The sequence below is a fragment of the Nicotiana sylvestris genome, chromosome 7 (assembly GCF_000393655.2).
Source record: "Nicotiana sylvestris chromosome 7, ASM39365v2, whole genome shotgun sequence".
NCBI classification, from domain to species: Eukaryota; Viridiplantae; Streptophyta; class Magnoliopsida; order Solanales; family Solanaceae; genus Nicotiana; species Nicotiana sylvestris.
Genome location: NC_091063.1, coordinates 167,485,901 through 167,509,126, shown reverse-complemented (window position 1 = coordinate 167,509,126; position 23,226 = coordinate 167,485,901). Strand labels below are relative to the sequence as shown.

General features: G+C 33.8%; 5 protein-coding genes across 9 annotated transcripts; 2 read left to right on the top strand and 3 right to left on the bottom strand.

Annotated features, from left to right (window-relative positions):
* Positions 1-3,027: 3,027 nt before the first annotated feature.
* On the top strand, positions 3,028-7,396 carry LOC104217208 (uncharacterized). The gene is made up of 4 exons (XM_070152715.1): positions 3,028-3,585; positions 5,201-5,751; positions 5,843-6,451; positions 6,890-7,396. Exons 1-3 carry the CDS (start codon positions 3,554-3,556, stop codon positions 6,244-6,246), a joined length of 987 nt encoding a protein of 328 aa, XP_070008816.1. The 5' UTR covers positions 3,028-3,553; the 3' UTR covers positions 6,247-6,451; positions 6,890-7,396.
* Positions 6,335-7,327, top strand: LOC104225599 (uncharacterized). Its single transcript, XM_070152603.1, has 3 exons — positions 6,335-6,451; positions 6,561-6,629; positions 6,890-7,327. The coding sequence occupies exons 1-3, from the start codon at positions 6,335-6,337 to the stop codon at positions 7,325-7,327; spliced, it is 624 nt and encodes a 207-aa protein (XP_070008704.1).
* An 879-nt stretch (positions 7,397-8,275) lies between the features above and the next one.
* Positions 8,276-11,382, bottom strand: LOC104241749 (uncharacterized). Its single transcript, XM_070150956.1, has 7 exons — positions 11,268-11,382; positions 11,042-11,185; positions 10,402-10,645; positions 10,190-10,334; positions 9,977-10,109; positions 8,563-9,092; positions 8,276-8,474 (listed from the first exon to the last, which is right to left on the bottom strand). The coding sequence occupies exons 2-6, from the start codon at positions 11,132-11,134 to the stop codon at positions 9,063-9,065; spliced, it is 645 nt and encodes a 214-aa protein (XP_070007057.1). The 5' UTR covers positions 11,135-11,185; positions 11,268-11,382; the 3' UTR covers positions 8,276-8,474; positions 8,563-9,062.
* Positions 11,383-11,399: 17 nt separating this feature from the next.
* LOC104244797 (uncharacterized) lies at positions 11,400-16,887 on the bottom strand. Of its 3 annotated transcripts, none has more exons than XM_070150955.1 (5): positions 13,624-16,887; positions 13,458-13,516; positions 13,224-13,388; positions 11,910-12,737; positions 11,400-11,648 (listed from the first exon to the last, which is right to left on the bottom strand). In XM_070150955.1, exons 4-5 carry the CDS (start codon positions 12,585-12,587, stop codon positions 11,400-11,402), a joined length of 927 nt encoding a protein of 308 aa, XP_070007056.1. In that variant the 5' UTR covers positions 12,588-12,737; positions 13,224-13,388; positions 13,458-13,516; positions 13,624-16,887. The 3 variants fall into 3 exon arrangements, with proteins under 3 accessions (XP_070007056.1, XP_070007054.1, XP_070007055.1); XM_070150953.1 differs by having other exon boundaries at positions 13,224-13,379; XM_070150954.1 differs by having other exon boundaries at positions 13,224-13,516.
* Positions 16,888-18,760: 1,873 nt separating this feature from the next.
* Positions 18,761-21,973, bottom strand: LOC104244798 (peroxidase 21-like). 3 transcript variants are annotated; one of them, XR_715583.2, is made up of 4 exons: positions 21,781-21,973; positions 20,746-21,120; positions 19,377-19,525; positions 18,761-19,063 (listed from the first exon to the last, which is right to left on the bottom strand). XR_715583.2 is itself a non-coding variant. In XM_009800292.2 (3 exons), the coding sequence occupies exons 1-3, from the start codon at positions 20,130-20,132 to the stop codon at positions 18,878-18,880; spliced, it is 399 nt and encodes a 132-aa protein (XP_009798594.1). In that variant the 5' UTR covers positions 20,133-20,739; the 3' UTR covers positions 18,761-18,877. The 3 variants fall into 3 exon arrangements, 1 of the variants encoding a protein (XP_009798594.1); XR_715582.2 differs by lacking the exon at positions 20,746-21,120 and having other exon boundaries at positions 21,781-21,971; XM_009800292.2 differs by lacking the exons at positions 20,746-21,120; positions 21,781-21,973 and adding an exon at positions 20,069-20,739.
* Positions 21,974-23,226: the final 1,253 nt, after the last annotated feature.

The following is a 23,226-nucleotide window of genomic DNA, read 5'->3' as shown; positions in this document are numbered from 1 at the left end:
GTACTTGTTCTCTCGAAAGATCGTTGCATTTTACCGCTGTGACGTAGTGAAGGATATGATCTTCTGGGTCTGTAGTACCATCGTATATCTTCAAGTACGGTGGCATTTTGAAGGTTTTAGGAATGGCATGAGGGGCTGCTTCCTCATTGTATGGTTGTTCGATGAATCGGCCAATGTCCCATTTTGGTAACAACTTTGGGGCGCCTAGTATCTTATCCACGCTTTCTTGATGCTCCTTTATCTAGTCACAGAGCGCCTTATTTTCGTTTTCCATTTCCTCCACTTTCTTTAGAATGGCTGTGAGCGCGTCACTACATGCATCAACAATAGTGTGAGCATTACCAGTTCAAGGGGCATCGTGCTCGTCGGTGTCTGTCGTGATTTCTATGTGTGCAGCGTCCCTGTTCTCCCTTTGGGTGGGTTTGTCAAGTATGTTATTTAGAGTGCTTGTTAGCCATTCTTCCAGTAGCCTTTTTACCACCGATGGCGCCTCTTCCATCATTGACGTAAAGACTTCTTTTTCACGCGAAACAGTAACGCTTTCATGGGGGGGGGGTGAAGCATTTCGCCTAAGCGTAGCACTTGGCGTCACGTTTTCATTATCTTCCCTGTCGACTTCATTGATAGTGTTCAAAATGTTGGCGGTAACATCTGCTATCGCTTTCAATCTCGCATCTCCTTTCCCTGCCATTGTTAGTTTATGAAAAGCTAAGAAAAGATGGCTATCCCTTTCTATGATCTAGATGAAACTATAATTTCAACTAAAGAAATCCTCACAGACGGCGCCAAATTGTTTGACCAAAAGAAGTTAAACCCTTTGATTAAACCAATATTATGATTAGAAGAAGGCTAAATCTCAGTTAAGAATAATAAAATCTAGATCAAGTGATAAAGGAAATAAGCATGATAGATGATAATAGCTGCTATGTTGGAATCTGTGAAATACTTATAGATGCGATAACCTAGATGCGCAGCAGATATAAGTAAATGCAGTTGGAGCAGAAAAGAATAAATATCAGATGATTGTGGAATCTTTGAGCAAGGTTGTTCTTGTACTTACTCTCAAATGAATCTTTTACAAAGTGTTCTTCTGTTTTTTTTTCCTGAATGCCCTTTTCCTTACTCACTCTTCCTATTTATAAGGGACAATCCCCCATGAAACCCTAAAAGTACAATCATAAAGAATATTCAAAAAACATCTTCTCACTGTCTCTTATTAAGCTTACACTACCGCTGAGGTCTTATTTCGACTGACCGCTCTTGATCGTCGTTCTTCACCATGACGACCATCACACGACGCGTCGTGATAACCTCGTTCCTCTTTCTATTCGGTGGTTGTCATAGTTGCCAAATTCGGACCCATACAAGTACCAAATCCTCTTGCTCCGTGGTCCTCTCTTAATTACCTCCGACAACTATGACATAGTGAAGGAGACAAAATAAGCCAGTGAGAGAAAAAGAAAGAAAACAAAAACTTACAAATAGATATTTGAAAATTAAACACCATCCATACCAAGAGTTTCTTCTCTGCTAGAGCTTCCTCACTGACAGTTGATAATTATAACTTTATAAGAGTTTTTGTCCTAATAATTTTTCATTCATCACATATAAATAACCTTCACCAGAAGAAAATATGAAAAAGAAGAAGGATTGAAACGAACGATTTCGTTTTAATTCCTTATTTATCATGGAGAAAGCTCATCACAGGAAAAAAAATAAAAAGTTGAAGGTCGTAACAATTCGGAAAAGAAAAAGTTTGTAACCCTTGAAAGTGTTGGTTTTCCTTTCCGTATATTTTTGAAATACAAAGGCTTAATTATTAGAATTTACTAATGGATTATTTTATTGAATTGAGCGAGAAAAAAATTAAGAAAATGACAAAATAAATAAAAATATTTCCTTGTCTATGAGATGTGCCACTTCATCTCTCAATGTCCCTACTTTATATATATAGATTTTCCAAAAGGAAAATTAAACCTATGATTTCTCTAGACCCTAGTACAATTCGGCATTCTTATGGATGTAAATTTAGTTTCACTTAACAAGTAGTAATATTCTCACACAGTTAACGAATAGTGAAAGCGCTATAAACTGTAGAAGTCGAAATCGTAATACACAATTTAAATTGTGACATCTTTCACTTATCAGTATTCAAAACATGTCTCCCAAAAAAAACCAATGTTGTACATTTTTTTCAAATAAAGTTTCACTTTTCATCAATACACAAGCAGAAATTACAAAGTAAATAGCTTTTTTTAGTTGTATATATGCCAAAGTAAATCACGATTACTACTCCATAAACTTTCAACTGCACAATTATAAGATGAAAATTTAGTATTTTTAATTTCGATTATAAAAAGGACTAGAAGGAAAAACTTATATAACAATCATATTCATGTCATAAAAGTGTCCATGCTAAAATACGAAAAACCAGAGTAGATTTAAAGATGCAATACTTTGACAACTCCATCGAGCATTTATTCACGCTAGACGCTTTTTTGTGTTCAATTTAAAATCTAATAATTTTGAGAGAATTTTGCAGATCCAACTAATCTAGCTATCGGGGTAAAGCGCTTCCTATCAAACAAAAATTCGTTGAAGCGCTCGAACTTGAGATATCTGTTTAAGGATATTTTCTTTATTTTATTTGATTTGTTTTGTGTTTTGCCAATTTAATGGCATTTCAAATCCTAAAAATAAATAAATAAAAATTTATATTTTAATCTTTACATTTTAGGCCCTAATTACATGTTAATTGCATCTCTAAAATATGAAAATCACAAAATACTTCTAATTACTTTAGTTTCTGCATTTTTAGGTTGATTAATTAATTAGTTTATTAAGTCGCAATATTAATTAGTTCAGTAGGTCAAATTTGCAAAATAGTTTCAAGTAGAATTCATTAGGCTAGTTTTGAGAACCAAATAATAAAGAGAAGAGGGTCTGTTTGCTTACTCCACATTGGGCCAGCTTCAACGGATGGCCCAAATTCCACAAGACATCTGCCCCAACCCATCCTTTGATTCGACCCAGTCCACCTGCCTCTTTAATGAACTACTAAACGACGTTGTTTCACTTGTTCTAATCTCCACCATCCATTGATTTCAATCTGACGGCCAGGAACTCAAAACCTCTTCCCTTAAAGTTGTCGGAACAGACCCTTACCCCACCCACCAAACATCCTCTCAGACCCCTGTCGTTCCCTTACTGTTTCACCAACGTCCACCGCTGCCGGAAATCGCCTACGGCGGCGGGCCACCTTCAAATCCGCCCAAATCTTCACCAAACAATCCCTGTCCCCTCTTCTTACCAAGCCCCCTAACGTTGTCTCTCAAATCCCCATAGATTTTTCCGTTTTTTAGATCTAAAATTCCCAAAGTTGTATGTATCCTTTCTGATTTTCTTCAATAATTTGTTCGATTTGGCTCAAACTTACGTGAATCTATTTCGCTTGACAAGAGAAATCGATTTACGTTGGTTTGGCTCATTTCGAAGCCCCGGAGGCCGGTTAAAACGCCGTTGACCGGCCAGGAGCTGACTTTCACTGTCCGTTATGTTTCCTGCTAGCAGTAGTTTTTTACTAAGGTTAATAGCTTCCTCCTATTCTCCATTTCTTTTAGTTAGTTGACTAATTAGTAATTTGTTGGTTAATTGTTTTAGTCAGTTTCAATTTCTGTTAGTTAATGCATTTGCTGCTACATGTTTAGGTTAATAGCTAATTGTGTGTTTGATTTAGGGTAATTGTATTTTTAGGTTTTGTTTAAGAGAATTTTTCACAAAGCACCATCTTTTAGTCCTAATTATCAATTAATAGAAACTCTTTGCTATATTACGTCCTATAGATATCTTTTGTGTAATTATATAATGTATTTAAGGTAGTGTATTTAATAATACAACAAAAATTAGCGGCGTACAAAAAGGAAATTCAGCTATTTCTAAAATGTATTTACCTGTATTCAAACGTATGTAGCGCTAAATACGTAACGTATCTGCGCAATATCTGGGTCGACGAAGATGTTAAAAACGGAAGGAAATCAAATCAATTCTGATTTCCCTAATTTTACTCAACAAACTTAAAAGTTATCCCATCAATCTGTATTCTTCTCAAAGTCAAAAATACAGAAACGTGAAAGAAGCGAAGAAACAGAGCAGATTGCTTCTATATTGTGTGATTTTCTTCTCCTCCTTATCGATTGCGACAAATTATATACAGAAGAAGGTATAACTCTTCTATATATATGGCAAGCTTGACAGTTTTGTTGCGTCATTCTGGAAAGTGGAACAATGAGGGCAATTATATCGACTTTTTAATTGAGGGAATACTGATTAAGGAGTATGCTTCCTTTAATGATCTAGTTTGTTCAATTTCTAATCAACTGGGTATAGATTTGAGCACAAATACCATTAAAATACAATACAATGTTGAAGGCAATCGCACACCAATGGAAATACACAATGATATGGGTTACAGAGTGTATGTAAAATAGAAAAAAGAGAACAGAGAATTTGGGATGTATCCTCTGTGCATTACAACTATGGAAAAAGAGCTTATCTCTGGAGATGGTTTAAATCAAGGCGACATTGTGCAGATAGACGAAGCAGTTCAAATGTACGATTCCGATACAGATTATACACTAGCCATAGAACTTGCCAATTCAGGAGAAGCGATTGGAGTGTTCGAACTCCACAAGGATTTTATAATTTCAAAAACTAATCAAAAGGAGGTTATGGCTGGACAAGTGTATAAGGATAAGGCTACATTGAAAGAGGTGATGAATAATTATGCTATAGCTCAAAGGTTTCAATTCTGTGTTGATCGGTCTAATGCTGTCAGGTTTGATGTTTGTTTAACTTTGTTGTATTTAGTTGTAGTTGTGTGTATCCTCCAGATAATGAACACCTTTGAAAATTTATATTTGTTTAGTGTTCTTAATAATATGTATTCAGGTGTATTTTACTATTGAAAAAATACAATAGTGGCTATGATTATTTTCATATTATGTCTATAATGTTACTAAGTGTTTGATTATTCATACGAATGTATTTAGTTGTATTTATTGTATTTAATCACATCTAACAATATTGGAATTCGTTAGTATACAAAATTACATATACACAGATATCAATTTGGTACTTTATGAATAAGAAGTATATATGTTAGATTCGTTAAGTTGTCTAATGTATGAACTTTTCTGTCCAGCTATGCATTAATATGTATTTCAGAAGATTGTGATTGGAGGTTTAAGGCTTCAAGCATTAACAAATCGGAATTATTCAAGGTGAGAGAATTCAATGACAACCATACATGTCCGCTGAAGGATAAAGTGTACGAGCAGCGGCAAGCTAGTAGCAGCCTTATAAGTGGTATTATAAGGACAAAGCTTACAAACCATAAGAGGAAATACACTCCGAGGGACATTATTGATGACGTGAAATCAGATCTAGGTGTTGATGTTAGCTATATGTTGGCGTGGAGGGCTAAAGAAAAGGCAATGAATTTTCTTAGAGGTGAACCGGCTGATTCATACAAAAAATTACCAGGATACTTATATACAATGGATAAGACATATCCAGGTTCTCACATAAGAATGGAAAAATCGTCAAAGAATGAATTCATGTACGTGTATATATCATTGTATGCATTTATAAGGGGGTTTGATCATTGTAGACCAATTATTGTAGTGGACGGAAGTCATCTAAAATCCTACTACACCGGGACATTCGTTTCTGCAAGCACGTTGGATGGGCCAGGTGAGTACCTTAATAATAATACAATTTGTTAATGTTTAAAGCATTGGAAAACATGTATTTAAAAACAATTATATTCAATTGTATTAAACAGGTCATATATTGCCACTAGCATACGGTGTTATTGATTCAGAGAACGATGCTGCTTGGACGTGGTTCTTTGAGCAATTCAAGATAGCGTACGGTGTAAGGGAAAACATGTGCATTGTTTCGGATAGAAATGAGAGCATCATTAAATCTGTATCGAGAGTATATCTGGATTTACCGCATTGTGCTTGCATATGGCATCTATGGAATAACGTATACAAGAAATTCAAAAAGAGTCATGCCAAGTTGAGTGAGATATACTTCTCGATGGCAAAAGCATACACACAAACTGAATTTGATAGTCTGATGGAGAAGGTTGAGAAGGTAGATATTAGGGTGAAAGAATACTTAGAGTTAGCTGGTTACGAAAGTGGGCTAGGTTGTATGCACCTGTTAACAGGGGATGGATAATGACGTCAAATATCGCTGAGTCAATCAATGCACACTAGTTTCAACAAGGGAATTGCCAATATATGGCTTCCTCGAAGAAGTTAGGAAGATGTTTGGTCGTTGGAATTGTAGTAACCGTAAAGAAGCTACTCAGACATACAAGACGCTTGGGAAAAAATACCAGGAAATGCTGGAGTTGAATGAGACCATGTGTACCCGTATGACTGTAAGTTAATTTTTTATGGCATTTTTGTATACAACTGAATACATTTTTTTAGGCAGAACTACTGGTATGCATTTTTATGAATATCTGCTTGAACTAGTAAATAATATAGATGAATACAGGTAAATACATGTTATTATTAAGACTGTATGCATGTGATAATGGTTACAATGGAATTCAGGTGATTGATACAGTTTAAATTGATTGGAAATACCTGAAAACATCTGCTAAAAAAAGGTTGAATACAAATGAATACAAATGCAGACTGTAGAGTAATACAGTTGAATACAGTTGCATACAGCTGTTGGAATCAGCTGAATTTAACTGAAATTGAATGAAGTTGCAATTTTTGAAGTTGATAGTAACCATTTAACTCAGTAGTATATATTTGTTAATTCATGTAAATGTGTTCAAAACGTATATTTCTGTTTTTAAATGTAGGTGGTACCCTTAACTGAATACTTACATATTGTTAATGGTGGGAGGAATTACACAATCTGTCTGCTTGAGAGAAAATGTGTTTGTGGGAGATTCCAAATTGATGAATTGCCATGCCCACATGCCTGGGCTGTATTGAGGAGCAAGTTTTTAATGCCTGAAGAATATTGCTCTAGCTATTACAAGCCAAGTACAATTGTAATGACATACGATGTGCCAGTGTACCCACTACCGGACAAAAATGACTGGAATATACCAGAGTATGTTGCAGAGGAGGTTGTACTACCACCCAAATGGAAAAGACCTCCTGGAAGGCCAAAGAAGAAGCGCGACAAAAATTTAAGTGAATTGCTGTTGCCGAAAAATCAACATTCATGTAGCATATGTGGGCAGGGAGGACATAACAAGCGAACTTGTAGGAATGCTCCACGTAATAAATAGTTGTATTCTGACATGTATTGGTGACTCGACATTATCAGCTATAATGAATTCTTTTTTCGAAGTAATATATTGTGGAATGACTTTCGTTAATATTTTATGAATTTATTTAGTTGAAGTATTTTTATATATATAAATATATATGATTTGGCTGTGAGAATATCTTAGTATAGTTGAATACAACTAATTCAATTCCTTAATATAGGTGAATACAACATGTAGAATAGAGTTGCATATAGGTTAATAACACAGTTTAATTCAACTGACTTTGGTGGAATACACTGTAATACAGTTGAATACAGATCTGGACATCTGGTTGAAACAGTTGAATTTAACTGACATTGGATGAATATAGGTAATTCAATTGTTTAATACATTTGAATACAACATGTTCAATAATGTTGACTATAGGTTAATACTATTAAATTGACTATAGCTGAATACATATGAAATCAGAGAAAAATACAGCTGAATACAGTTGAATAATACAACTAAATACAAGTTAATCAATATAACTTGTATTGTTTCTAGTCAATTCAAAGTTACATCTGAATGGATGCAGCTGAATATACTTGCATACCAACTGTAGACAACTGATAAATACACTTTAATACAACTGAATTGAACTGAATAATATAGATTAATACAATAAGCTAAACAGAATAATACAACTAAATACAAATGCTTAATACTGCAAGATAAAGTTGATCTTATGCAGCTGAATACAATTCAAAAATTGGCATTAACAAAAATCATTCAGCACATAAAGTTTCAGAAATTTTAACTAACATGTGCGTTAGCTAAAACCTGTTCAAGCAAACTTAACCAAATTTCAGCATGTAAGTAAATAGCATCTACGACCAAAACCACTACAATCAGTATCATTGTTCAAGCTAAACTCAAAAAAAAACACTAAAGCTATTCTAAAACTATCTGCATTTTTGCCTCCGACTCAGAGATTTGCCTTTCAATCTTTGAAGGTGCTTCACTCTCGCTTATTGCATCAGCATCTATCTTGCGCATAGTATAGTCCCATAACAGAGCACCATATCTTTGACGGAGAAGAGTGGCATCAAATGGTGTTTTTTGTGTAATCTCTCCAATAGTGCTCAGAAACTCCGCGAAGGCTGCAACATGCACTCCACAATCCCTAAACAATAATTGATTGAAACAGAATATAAATTAATTAATCCATATACTGTGTATAAAACATATAAGAATGATGATTGGATACTTACATGCTGCCCGCTTTCTGTTGAGGCAGATTTGGAACGAAGATAACTTCAAAAGGTTCGTTATGATCCTTGTTTGTGTATGCGGGATAAGCATACCAGTGAATGCCTTGACTATCTCTGTAAAAGCCACTAATTGACAGATACAGAGGTAATAGCTTAGCTAGCTTTACAATCTCAGAGACTACGTATGCATCATGACCGGAAGACGTGTACGAGTCGTACACTTTGATACATCTATCTTTGAAAGTCACAAAAACCAACAACCAATGAAGTTTTTCCTTCAAGTTCACTGGTATCAAGACATTATCCACTGTATGCCAGGGTATATTAGCATGTAATCTGTAGCCCCTAATATACTCACATACAACGTCTTCTTGTTTTGCTACATTAGCATTACTATCTGTATCTTCACACCTGTCATATATTTCATCTATTCTTGTCTTGAATATACAATCAACAGTAGTAAACGTGAAGTCCCTATGCTGATTGTACTTGCCCGTCTTTCACAAATAGTAGAATATGACATCCATATGCTATAAACAAAAGAGGTTGGTAGATAGTGTGAGTTTATTTGCTTGAACTAAGAAATAATATATAAGAATACCTCAATACAGATGCTAAAAAAAAGTTGAATACAACTGAATACAGAAAATAGAGGAATACACTGTAATACAGGTGAATACAACTGTATTCAGTTTATGGAATACAGTTGAATTCAACTGACATTGAATGAATACAACTAATTCAATTCCTTAATATAGGTGAATACAACATGTAGAATAAAGTTGAATATATGTTAAAAACACAGTTCAATTTAACTAACTTTGGTGGAATACAGTGTAATACAGTTGAATACAGATCTGGACAGCTGGTTGAAACAGTTGAATTTAACTGCCATTGGATGAATACAGGTAATTCAATTGATCAATACAGTTGAATACTACAGTATCAATTTAGTTAATTTAACTGTAATACAGGTGAATACAACTGTATTCAGCTTATGGACTACAGTTGAATTCAACTGACATTGAATGAATACAACTAATTCAATTCCTTAATATAGGTGAATACAACATGTAGAATAGAGTTGAATATAGGTTAATAACACAGTTCAATTCAACTGACTTTGGTGGAATACACTGTAATACAGTTGAATACAGATCTAGACAGTTGGTTGAAACAGTTGAATTTAACTGCCATTGGATGAATACAAGTAATTCAATTGATCAATACAGTTGAATACCACAGTATCAATAAAGTTAATTATATGTTAATAATACAGTTCAATTCAATTGACTATAGCTGAATACATAGGAAATAAGAGAAAAATACAACTGAATAATACAACTAAATACAAGTTAATAAAACAACATGTTATTGTTTAAAGATAAGATTATCATTTTTGGGAAAGACTCACATTGTCATCCCATAACTTCCCATAAATGGATAGAAGGTAAAACCAGTTTTTGGAATCAACTTGATCAACTCCAAAATCCAATGGAATGTGAAGTATAGACTTGTTTTTCTTGTAATGGTCGTCGAGATTACCTCTACAAGTATGATATAAAACTCATTATGTACATACCTTAAAAAAATGAAAACATAATACAATGAACGGGGGAAAACTCACTTCTGATCATGTCTTGCTAGAAGACCTTCACGAACCCACTTGTCATATTCTTGAATGAGTAACATAGGATGTGGACCCATTATTGGATCTTCCTCAAACGGGTGTCTTTTTTCAAAGATGGGTGTCAACTTTACAGAGGAACATGCTGTAAATAGAACATGCTGTAAATAATCACGATGAATGCTGATTATTACGTTTGTAAAATCACTTACCTCCTGAGTCGAAGTTAGACTGATAAGGCGAAGAGTTCCATCTACTTGGTCGCCTATTTCGTTGAGGTTGCACTGGTGTGGCTTCATCTTTTTTTGCACTTGCGTGAACAACTATTCTAGTTTCTGGAATTTGACTGGGTAGAAACTTGTCGTCCAGTTCAAATTGAGAAACATAGAATTCTTTAGATACATCCTCTTGGTTTGTGGTAGATGGTATGATGGACGGTACCTCTGAAATAGTTTTCTGGTAGATGTATGTATCATTGTTAGCATGGTAACTTAATGTTAGAAAAAAGATTAAATACATATAAGTAGCTAGTATACATTACAGAAAATGCAGATTAACCAAGCAGAATACATGTAAATACAGTTGAAATAAAATAAATACGGCAGTTTAAAGTGATATTACAGATTAAGTGTAACACAATTATGAATACATTTAAAAAAATATGCTCAATATGTTAAGATTTAAAAGTCAGAATACATATATATATATATATATATATATGTTAAGATTTAAAAGTCAGAATACATATATATAGAGCTGAATAACAGTTAAATACATCAGTAAAATGGCTAGATTAAAACATATATGAATACAGCTAAATACATATGTTCAATATGATAACTGCTTTTATACCTCATTATTATCTCCGACATCTGTGTCAATGCCACCATCATGTCTCACTATGGGTTCAGTTTGCTGATTTTGTTGAAGTTGGTCTGAAAGCATCTTGAAGTTATCATTGATCAATGTCCTTAGAGACTTGAACTCTCCAACAACCTTAACAGTACAAAATAGTTAGAAAAATACTAAAACACATAGCTATCAAACTTTATTGATTAATCGGTGGGTAAATACTCACGTATTCTTTGAATGATTTTAGGTCTTTCCTCAAAGAAGATGGGTCCTCATTTTGGCCTTCTGGGAGCTGATGGTCATGCACAACTTTATGTCCAATGTCAGAAAGACAAACAGGAGGGACTTTGGGCTGATATTATGGTTCTTTTGTAGGAATCTTGGGTTGTTCCTTGACCTTTTTATGTGGCGGTGATGAAGATGGACCAACACTTTCAACATGTTTCTTCTTAGATTGAAGATTGGGTGTAGGAGAAAAGTCATCTGTATCCTGTCCCGATTTGTCTGAATGCGCAGGAGTAGGTATTTTCTCAATATCGGCGCACACTTGAGGAATCTGAAAAACAGCAAGCTCTATATCTAGAGGAGTGATGTCCTTGAACACAATCTGTGAACAAAAATAAGTTATGACTTACAAAAAACATATTAATGCATAACTGTATAATGCTATATTCATGTGTATTTAACTTTGTTGTATTCTGAATGTATTAAAATGTATTAATATGTATGCAAGTATTCATGTATATAAGCTTATGAATCCAATGAATACAACAGTAGGCTTCCCCTCTAACTGAATGCAAATATATGCAAATTATAGATGTATTTGTGTTCAATTATCTTCAGAATATTGATAACATTTGTATATTACCGTGTTTCCGGTGTCTTTGAACATGCCGTTCATCAGATAAGAAAATGTTGGCTGATTTCCGGTGGTTCTCCAATTGAGTATTCTGGGGACCACGTCGCAGACTCGGACTGCAATTTTGGAATCAACAGAAGAACAACACTCATAAAACCACACCTGCATAGCTAGGGGCATCCCAGCTATCCTGTAATACTTCTTCAAAGCATCCATCTTCTTGCTAATCGAGTTTATCAACAGCTCAAATGCTTTAATACCCCAATGATATTCAGAATAGCGCCCACTCTCTACTAAGTCAAAATCTAGCCTCGGTATAGTTGCACTATTCTTCTCAGATGAAAATATAAAGGTGTGGATGAAATACAACAAAGATATCTTCAAAGCATCCTCATCATTGTCGGGGCCCCATGCCTTGTCATTGAAGCATTGTCTCAAGTGTTTCTTCTTTACAATATTAGCACTTCCAAAATAAGTCGCAATAAGCCGGTTAGGAGGAGTTTCACTAAACTCAAAATCTTCATCTTTACCTACACATTTGAGGCCAGTCACAAGCGCAAACTCCCTTAATGTGAAATGTAATTCAGTACCATTGACGTATACTGCAAATACATTGTTTGGAGTGCCGTTTAACTGTCGAGCCATGAAGCATCTGAAGAGTTGATGTTGAACATCAAATCGCTTCATTTGAAGAAATGAGCCAAAGCATGTATTGCCGAATTGTTGGAACTGATCGGGAGTAAGCTTATCTTTTAGCTGGGATACTATATCAGTGTTAGTGTAACTACTAATATGGGGTGCTAATTTTGGCTGGTGTTTCACAAACAAATCAATTCCCTGCAATGAACATTGAAAGATACATGTTAATACAGATGAATACATTGCAAAAATACATATTAAGATTTTTTGGAATACATGTAAGACATGATACAGTGACAAAGCCAAATGCATGTCAGACAACTACAAACACTTACATAAGACTAGATACAATGACAAGGCTAAATATATGCTAACATACTTTGTAACATACAGATATAATACAAAATATTTCAGATGAATACAACTGAATACATATGAATGCATATGAATACATTTGAGGTCAAACTGGACAATTGAATTATCGCAAATATATATTAGCAAACGCTAAATACACATGAATACATATGAATACAGGTAAGATTACATTAAAAATGAACTGTTGGAAACAACCAAATACATATGAATACATAAACATACTGTAGAAGAAACAGACTACACTATACAAAAAGGTACAAAAATACAAGAGGATAGATATGAATACAACAGAATACATGTAACAAATACCAATTGCCTTTTGGTTTCTTGAATCTTTCATAGGTTTTTTCCTCTTTGAGCCAACTTGATTTTTGGTTTCTTTTGAAGCTTCATCAACTTGGACTTCTTTCAACTTGTCCTTGTGTATTTTACTTCTTCTTTCATCAACTTTGGATGCTGATAAACCTGCAAAATCTTTCTCCGCTTGAGTCAGATGCAACGAGAAAGAGGGCCCATCAAAATAGAGAATTTTGGTGGGTATACCTCTGGGTAGTCTGTTGAGTGGCGTTGCATCCGACATTAGAGAGAAAACTCAAAGAATCCTGGTGATTAACAATACAAATGGAAGATATATCAGAAAATTGTGTAAATTCGCTAAAAAAACTTATAGAAACAAACTAATGAAAAAGCAATTGCGAAGAAGAATTACCTACGGGGAGAAAATTTCCAAAATACAACTGTGAAGCTTGCGAAGAAGAATATCCTTTGGGGCGATAATGGCGGAGGAGGGTTTTGGAAGTGTATGGAACGTGTGTTTGTGGGAGAAGAGGGAAAAGTGTATTGAAGAAGAGAGAGAAAAGCTGATGAGAGGAGATATACGCAAATTAGGTGAGAGAAAATAAAAAAAATGAGATTAGAAAAATATTTTGTAGCATATATTAAGCCTTAATTTTAGGATGGAACTAAATTTAGATTTTTTGCTATAAACTAAAAAGGGTATTTATAGAATGTAATATTTTAAAAGGGTATTTATAGAATATAAATAGGGTACTAACCTATTCTATAGGTGGTAAAATTTCCTTTGTTTAATCATTAATTGATGTTTGATGATTTCAATTAAGCATGAGCTTTGATTCAGGCGGTTCATTTTAGTCTAAAATTGGGCCTGTATTGTGTGAGGAAGATAGGCCCAACAGTTTAAAGTTGGGACCTTAGGGTGAATATCAAGACTTTTAGGGGTATGCAGAAGATTTAAAATTGAGAAAAACATGTCATGCAATTGACTTGAAGCTTCTAGAAAGGGATCTGAGGACTAATTTGCAATAGGAAAGTGAAGGGGTCGGGGGTGAGCAAGTAAAAAACAGAAACGGGGGGAGTAAAAAAGAAACAGAAATAACAGAAATTGCTGCATTCTGTTATAAAATAGTTCTCTCCCCTCACACGTCAGCACACCGACTATCATTCACACTCACGCAGATATTCACCCACATCTCATTCCCTCTATTCACTCACTCTCTCTCGTACTCTCTTTCTAATTCTCACGAAAGAGTAGTAAAAGAGAAGGAATTCTGCAATTGTTTTCGTCTGTTTGCTGCTGGCTTCCATTTGTTTTGGATTTCTGGGGGTAAAACTGCTGCGCTTGTTGCTGTGATCCTTTGCTGAACTCAAATCTGTCCACTTGGTTTTATTTGGCTTTCTTCTGCTTCTAAACTCAATCCTAGCATAACTAGGTATGTTTTCTTTGTATCTGTATTTTTCTGATTTTAGCATAATGTGAAATCATGATTATTTTGGTTTATTTGTGATTGTTGTTTGGATGTGCTGCTTCGAATTGGTCTAGTATAATAATTGTGGAGTAGTTTGTTGAGAATATTGTTCCTATTGACTGAAACTGTACTCATGAAAGTGATTTAAAGTCTCTGTTAATTTAAGTTTCGTCTTTGATTAATATATCTCTGCATGAGCTTGAAACTTGTTGAGCAACTAGAGGAGAGGAGTCTCTGTTAATTTAAGTTTCGTCTTTGCTTAATATATCTCTGCATGAGCTTGAAACTTGTTGAGCAACTAGAGGAGAGGAGTTCACAATTCACAGCCTACTAACTTAATGAATTAGCAAAGATATGGAGTTTGTTCGTCTGTTGAAGTATATTGGATTCTGGTATTTTGAATTGTTGATTCAAGTGTTAGACAATCCAAGTAATTCCTTGTGTATTGTTAAGAGACTTTTAGGGATTTGATTTTTTTTGTATTAGCTGGTTCAAGCCAAACTAGCAACAGTCATAACTAGTTCAACATTGTTCAGATAAATTGATCGTGTTCTTAATTGTTTATTTCGCCTGGCTATGTAAATTAATCATTCCAATAAATTCATGATGTTTTTAGTTGTTTATGTTGTGTAGCTATGTAAATTTAATTAATAGTCAGATCTTGTTATCTTAAACTTGTTAACTTTAATCTTTTGGGCATCTGTGATTGAGCATGTTGAATGGTAGTGGGCTGCTCTCTCAACTGGAAAAGCCCATTCGCAAATCACGCTCAAGAATGAATAATTCCTTGCCCCACCCGACTGGGCCAATATCTCGCGGCCCAGTTAGCTCCAGTTTACACGCTGGCCCCTTCTCACATGAGCTTTAGAACCTGGGCCACTAGTTTGAGCCCATATAATTAAATCTCACAGTTTTAGTCAACGGCCTTTTACCAGGTGAAATTCAAAATAGCCGGATTAACAAGTGGTAATTGAAAAATAGCCGCAGTTTCAAACGTAATTAAAATTTAGTCACTTTTCATGTAAAGATAAATCTAAACGAAAATACTGTTCAAAATCCGAAAAATATTCCAGCATAATATACTGGACTTCCAGCATAATATATTGGTCCAGCATTATATGCTCAAAGTTTATACATATATGTTCCAATTTCTGGTATATTATGCTGGAATATGTTGGAGTTCTAGCATAATATGTTAGAAGTTCATAGGCAGGTGCACCTCTCCACTATATTATGCTAGAACTTTTCGTGTTGTAGCCCCTTTTACTTGGGTAAACAATCTTATTTTTTGAACATCTTGTAATAGTCCGTAATCCACAAACAAAATCAAGTAGTTAATTATGATTTTCTTTAATCTCCGTTTAGTAAGTCTTATACTTGCCCCACAACAAATGAATTCCATAAACTTTGGTCGTCCATTCAGTCTCAAATTTAGGAGGATAACCAACTTTTGAACATCGTAGGACGCGATTAAAAATAAATTATTTTAATTATGAGTATGATTTTCGTGACATAGTTATGATACTTAAATACAAAATTCAAGTGCTTATTCACGCAACGTGACTTTACAATTTCAAATAATAAAATAAACATGTTATGAATTACGGGTACGTTTCACTTGACACGCTTTACGGTGTGTATAAAATAACAAGTATACGACATCATAACTTATTTAACTAAATTCCATAATTGCTACAATACGAACAACCAAAGTAAATTTAAAGATACAATACTTTGACAGCTCCATTGAGCATTTACTCACGCTAGACGCCTTTCTATGTTCAATTCAAAATCTAATAATTTGAGAGAATTTTGAAGATCCAACTAATCTTGCCATCAGGGTAATGTTGTATGCTGGGCCGGGCCTAAATGGGCCAAATGGGCCATGCTTAACGGGCCTGGACTTAGCGATCCCGGGCTCTGGCGGTCCCAAACTTTATGGGCTCAACGGGTGGAACCAGCCCATGACGGGCCTAAGCCCATATGGTCCTAGGCTAAACGGGCCAGGCTCGTGGGCTTAGCGGGCTATTTGTCCAATATGGCCGTTGGTGGTCATTGGGGGTAGGGCCCTCATTTTGAAAAATCTTGTTTTGTAGTATATATAGTATATATATATATATATAGAGATTTTCTTGTAGTATATATTGTATGTTATGTATATATATTACCTAATATATTTTCTTGTAGTATATATTGTATATATTTTCTTGTAGTATATATTGTATGTTATATATATATATATATATATATATATATATATATATATATACTAGGGGTTTCTAGGCGTTTAGAAGGTTGTCTATTAAAACTAGGGGTTTCTACAGATGGGTCAGACGGTACATCAATTGGGTTATTAACAGGATTAGTAGGTGTATCATCTAAATCCGGTTGGGTTTCATCTCATCCTCATTTTCCTCATCATTAGGATAAAGAGCATTCATAGTTTCATCATCTAAATTTTGACATGGTGCAACATTATGGCAAAATTAACTATCGAAAAATTGAAAACAGGGGTTATCACTATCAAGAATAATAGGAGCAGCAGGACGTCTACCAGATCTCGGTCGGGGAGCCGGGGGAAGGGTAGTAGGTTGGCCACTACTTTCACCAATTTTAATTTTACCCTTACCACCAAAAATATTTTACAAAGAAAATGTCATATTAATTATAATTATACTAAATAAAACTAACAAAACTATAACATTAAAACTTAAGAGTTGGAACGCGTTTCCCGAATTGCAGAACTTCTTGAAAATTGAAAATCGTTGAAGACTTGAATTCACCAACTTCACAATTTTTCACGAAATTTCAACAATAAAATAAGCAATTCTAGTTGAGAGAATGAGGGGGTATTTATAGTTGAGAATTGGGAAAAAGTATAATTATATAAAGTTTGGGGGCCAAATGGCTATTTTCTAAACATCCAAACGGTCAAAATTGCAGCCCAAACGGCTAGACCTGTTAAAATAATGTTTGGGGGCCGTAAGGCCCACTAGGCCCGGCCCAGGCCCAACTTAGGCAGTTGGTCCCGAGCTCGTGGGCTTTCTAAGGAGACCCGGCCCACCACAGGCTTTAAAGACCCATTAAGACCGACCTACCTGGACCAGCCCATCAGGCCCGTTAGGACCACGGGCCCGGCCCGGTTCGGGCCCGGCCCACCATACAGTCCTACATCAGCGTAAAGCACTTTCTACCAAACAAAAATTTATTGTAATACTTGAATTCGAGATATATGATTATGGACGAATCTTGATAAGACTTGCTTCTGTGATTGATTGTGGTTTGTCTTTAGGAATAGAGGATCATTATCGGTCGATCAGTTTTATGCTTTTGGACTGCGACTGATGTCACCATTGACGAGCAGATGCTGTTGCTGGGTTTATTTCATATTTTTTTGACCCCAGAAATCTTGGAAGAAAATATAAAGAATCCAAAATAATCACACTATATCTAAAGAAACCAACTCTTAATTCCTTTAAAGACTCGTAAAATTGTGAAGAGAGATGATAGCAAGCAAAAAAATTGCAAGACATTCAGTTGCCTCAAGCTTTTCTTCGTAGAGGGAGAGACAAATGGGATCCAACAAAAGTAACGTATTTTTGGAGTATCCAACACGGGAACGATATTAGGAGTATCCAACACGGGGACGATATTATTTTGGAGTTCACGTAACATAGCTTAAAACTCTGAAAGAAGTACAAGAAAAATTACCATAGTGAATGTGAAGAAGTAAAGGAAATAACAGAAGGAGAAATTGATTGTAGTAGTTGGCCATGTCTGTGTGTCTAGTGAAGTCTTGTACTTTGCCCAATGCTCAATTGTCCAAAATTAGCTTTAAATAGCAAATGGTTTTAGAATTTTTCTGGAAGTGGAAGAAGGAAAATTGGGCTAACTTTAACATAAATAGCATAGTTATTATAAAATAACGTGATGGCTGTTAGAAGATCATAAATAAAGTAAATAGTCTAGAGTGGATATCAAAATCAGGGTGTCGGCATCACACATATAGCATGTGTGCCATGAGTGATAGCGTGGTTGTAGATCAGCCCTCAACTCTTCTTTCGAAATTATCGAACATGATGACTTATCAACTTGAGGCTTCTTTTCTTTTCAAGCTGAGTACAATTTTACCGTTGCTCTAAAACTCTACTTCAACAAATTAAAATACACTAACAATATAAAATAATTTTGATCAACTTACCCAGAGAAGACCAACTCTAGCAGAAAGAACAACAATATCAGCACAAGAAACAGGATTAGGACATTCACTCTCAAGTGCCTTTTTAATACATACTTCAAATTTCTCATTCCAAAGTTTTTTGGAGATGCCTTCTCTGATTCCTGTCCATTTGCTGTGTCCAAATATATTGATGCATCACATGACTGCAAAGAAAAAAGCATATTAGTATTCAAATTGGTCATAATGTTTATAGTTTTTACTTTAAATTGGTCTGCTGTTTTCTTATTAATTTTTGCTTCAGATTTCTTGGTATCTTGTTGTTGTTACTGCTTTTTCATCTTTTTTTGAGCCGATGTCTATCAAAAACAACCTCTCTACCTTCTTAAAGTAGAGTAAGTGGGGCCCTCCTCGGACCCCACTTATAGAATTTCATTGAGTTTATTGTTATTGTTGTAAAATGTTGTAGCTAGCAGTGTTATTAATTTACTTTTAATTGGAGAATTAATTAATATTTACCTTAGCCATGCAATCATGAAAAAGATTTCTGATCCAAGAAACTGCTGTATTGCCATGCTTGTGGTACAACTGTGCCACTTGTTCTTTGATTATTTCTTCAGCTCTTGGGCAACTCTCTGAGTAGTAGTTCAATTGGAGTTCACTTCTTACTGCAATTAAAACTCAGCAATTAGTACAATAATAGATGATCTTTACTACTAGGGAAAATAAGCGAAAAAGGTTACGAATAGTCTCTTCTATAGTATATTTAAGTTTTATGTAATGATAGTGTACATAAAATAGTGTTACACCATCAGGTTGAGTTGCATACAATAATATGTAGTAACTTTTTATAATTATAAGCATGATATGTTTGTGTAGATGGTTAAGTTGATAACATGGAAAATAAAGTAAAAAAACCAGCAATAACATGTTAAATTGCATAGATGGTGTAAAATTTATTTACACTAATATAGGTTTGAAAACAAATTTTTAGTACTAGAATTGAGTATCTCCCAGCTTAAAATCTATGTTGTTCCGATTCTCTAAAAATGTTGCCGGGTGTGTGTCGGGTCCTTCAAAAGTAATGTATTTTTGAAGGATCCAACACGGGAACGACATCATTTTGGAGCGTTCACGCAACATAGCTTAAAACACAATTGTATTTGGTCTAGAAGTTAGTCAAGATTTGAAAGAAGTACAAGAAGAATTACCATAGTGAATGTGAAGAAGTAAAGGTAATAACAGAAGGAGAAATTGATTGTAGTTGTTGGCCATGTCTGTGTGTATAGTGAAGTCTTGTACTTTGCCCAATGCTCAATTGTCCAAAATTAGCTTTATATAGCAAATGGTTTTAGAATTTTTCTGGAAGTGGAAGAAGGAATATTGGGATGGAAAATCTGTCCCACTAATTTAGCTACCAGCAGCCACTAGAATTTTAAGGTGTTTTCTTATGGAACAAGGGACAGGTTCACAGCTGTTCTAGAGGTGAGCGTTTTTGGGCCGGTTTTACGTTGTGATTAGTGTCTGTTTTTCAGACATTGTTTAGCTGATTTATATAAGTTTTTTAGGACTATTTACAACTAAAACTTGTACAACTTCAATAAAATTTGAAAAACACTGACAACGTTCTGATTAACAGATCATGGCAAAACCAAAGGCACAAGAACCAAACAAGGTTGTGAAGATAGTGGTAAGCTGCTCATGGTGTAAAAAGGAACTGCCCAACCAGACTGAACTTGCCAATCACTTGCAGAAGGAGTGTGTTCTCAAACGGCAAAAGGACGCTGCTAACCGTGCTAGGGTTGCTCAGGCTGCTCAGGTAGCTCAAGATGCTCAAATATGAACCAGATGAACAAGAGTTGAAAGTTTGGAGTTTTAATCCTGTTACCTTAATACTGCTGCGGGACATTGTTGATGCATTATATCAAATGCTTCAACCTTAATCAAAACAAAGGTTCAACTGATTGATGCATAATTTTTTATGTTGCTGAACAGTCCAAAATCAACTGTGTTTGATCAGCAATTTAGCAGCAAACTTATAGTTCTGGTTCCAGTTGTAACCAAGGGCTATCTGCTCAACTGAAGCCAAATTTCAGCACTATTATGGCTGCAAAACATATGCAGTTTTGGGCTACAGTTTAAGCCATAAGTCAGCAGCTTGTGGAGCTATTTTGTTGACTTGACATTATTTTGACTGCAATCGTAAATCTTAGAAGGTGGGATTTATATATAGATTTCTGCATTTTGGACTGTTTTCTGCAGTCTGAGCATACAAAAGTAAATACTGTGAATCCTATTGTCAAAATAAAACGACCATGAGAAAAGATCTAAAACAGAAATTTTATGGAAGTCAGGTCAAATAGAGTGATATAAAAACCTATCATGCATTACAAAAGATATAAACCAAAACAATATGAGCAGCTCATACCAAAGAATTTGAACAAAAACAAAAGGAGAAAATATCAGTTCCAAAACAATAGAAAAGATTGGAAATTTAAGAGGAAAATATAATTTGTAAAACGACTAAAAAGTAAATCTTGATACTAACCAAAGAATAATAATTAGATTTCAAGTAAAACAACCAAAAATCCATTATTTAAGATCTAAATCAACATTTGTTCGGATAATCATAACAAACAATTTCAACCAAACAAAATACAACAAGAATAAATTTAGGCACAAATAATACATCGGGAATTTTTTGAAGATACTTCATCCAATAAAAATTGAACCTTGCTACAAATAAACAAATTAAATTATAATATCATAACCGAATTCCATTATATAAGATCTAACAGATACCTAAATCAGTAACTCATACGAACGAATTAGAACCAAAAAAAGGAGTGAAATTATGTTCTGAACCAAGAAAATAAATCAGCATTTTATGGAGAAAATTAAAAGTGATGACAAATTAACCAACCTCAAATCTGCAGTCAAGATGTGTTTTTTTATAAGGGTAGATCTTGGTTTTGAATTGAGGTATTCATTGGGAGAAGTAGGCATAACGCTTCAGATTAGAAATATAAGATAAAGAAAAGATGAGTGTTTTGATATAGATCTTCTTGTATCCGAGGGGAGAGTAGGCATTCATTAGGTTAGGTTTACATACAAAGTACAAACTGATTATAGGCTGTCGGCAGATGTAGACGTTTAGTTTAGTTTACTTTGTAGACCCCTAAAATTTATTTAATTTGTTAGTCCTTCCCCTTCTCCAAATATTACTTTAGGCCCCAAAACGCAAAAGATAAAGACGCCTGCCGTGTCATATAACTATTGGCTATAACACGTCATTCACCCCCCAACGGTTCAAAATTTTGACTCATCGAATATTCTTGTATAATTAAACGCAAAAGACAAAAGCACCTCATTAATTCAAATAGCAGAACAATAGAATGACACATAGTATAATTAGTTATTAAATTAGTTATTGATTATTCTTTTTAATTTAAATATATCTAAAAAATAAAAATAATTAAAAAAACTATCATATATATATATATATATATATATATTAATTGGTTACTTTAATTTAATTAATAAATATAGATTTCTTATCTATATCTATATTAATAATTAACTATAATAAAAATATAAAAAAATAACTACCCGTTCAAATTGGGTGGGAGTAGTTTCAAGTTGGAATTTTTAAATTATTTTAAAATCAAAAAGCAAAAAAAAATAAAGCTATAAAAAACTGAAAAAAACAGAAGAAAAACTACCCATTCAAATGGGGGAATAGTTTCAAGTTGGAGTTTTATAATAATTAAAACAAAAAATATATCTTATAATTAACTATAATAAAAAAAACAAAAATATAAATATATAAGAAAATAACTACCCATTCAAATTGATAGTTATTTTTAATTAATAATTAGTTATTGGTTATTATTTTTGAATTTAAATATATATAAAAAAGAAAATTAAAAAATACAAAACTACCATATATATATATATATTGGTTACTTTAATTGAATTAATGAATATAGATATCTTATAATTAACTATAAAAAAAAATATAATCTATCTATCTATAATTAAAAGTAGAAGAAAAAAGCACCTCATGAAGCCAAATGGCAGAACAATAGAATGACACATGGCATAATTAGATATTAAATTAGTTATTGGTTATTCTTTTTAATTTAAATATATCTAAAAATAAAAATAATTAAAAAACTACCATATATATATATATATATATATATATATATATATATATATATAATTGGTTATATATATGTTAATTGGTTACTTTAATTTAATTAATAAATATAGATTTCTTATCTATATATATATTAATAATTAACTATAATAAAAAAAATAAAAAAATATATGAAAAGATAACTACCCATTCAAATTGGGTGGGAGT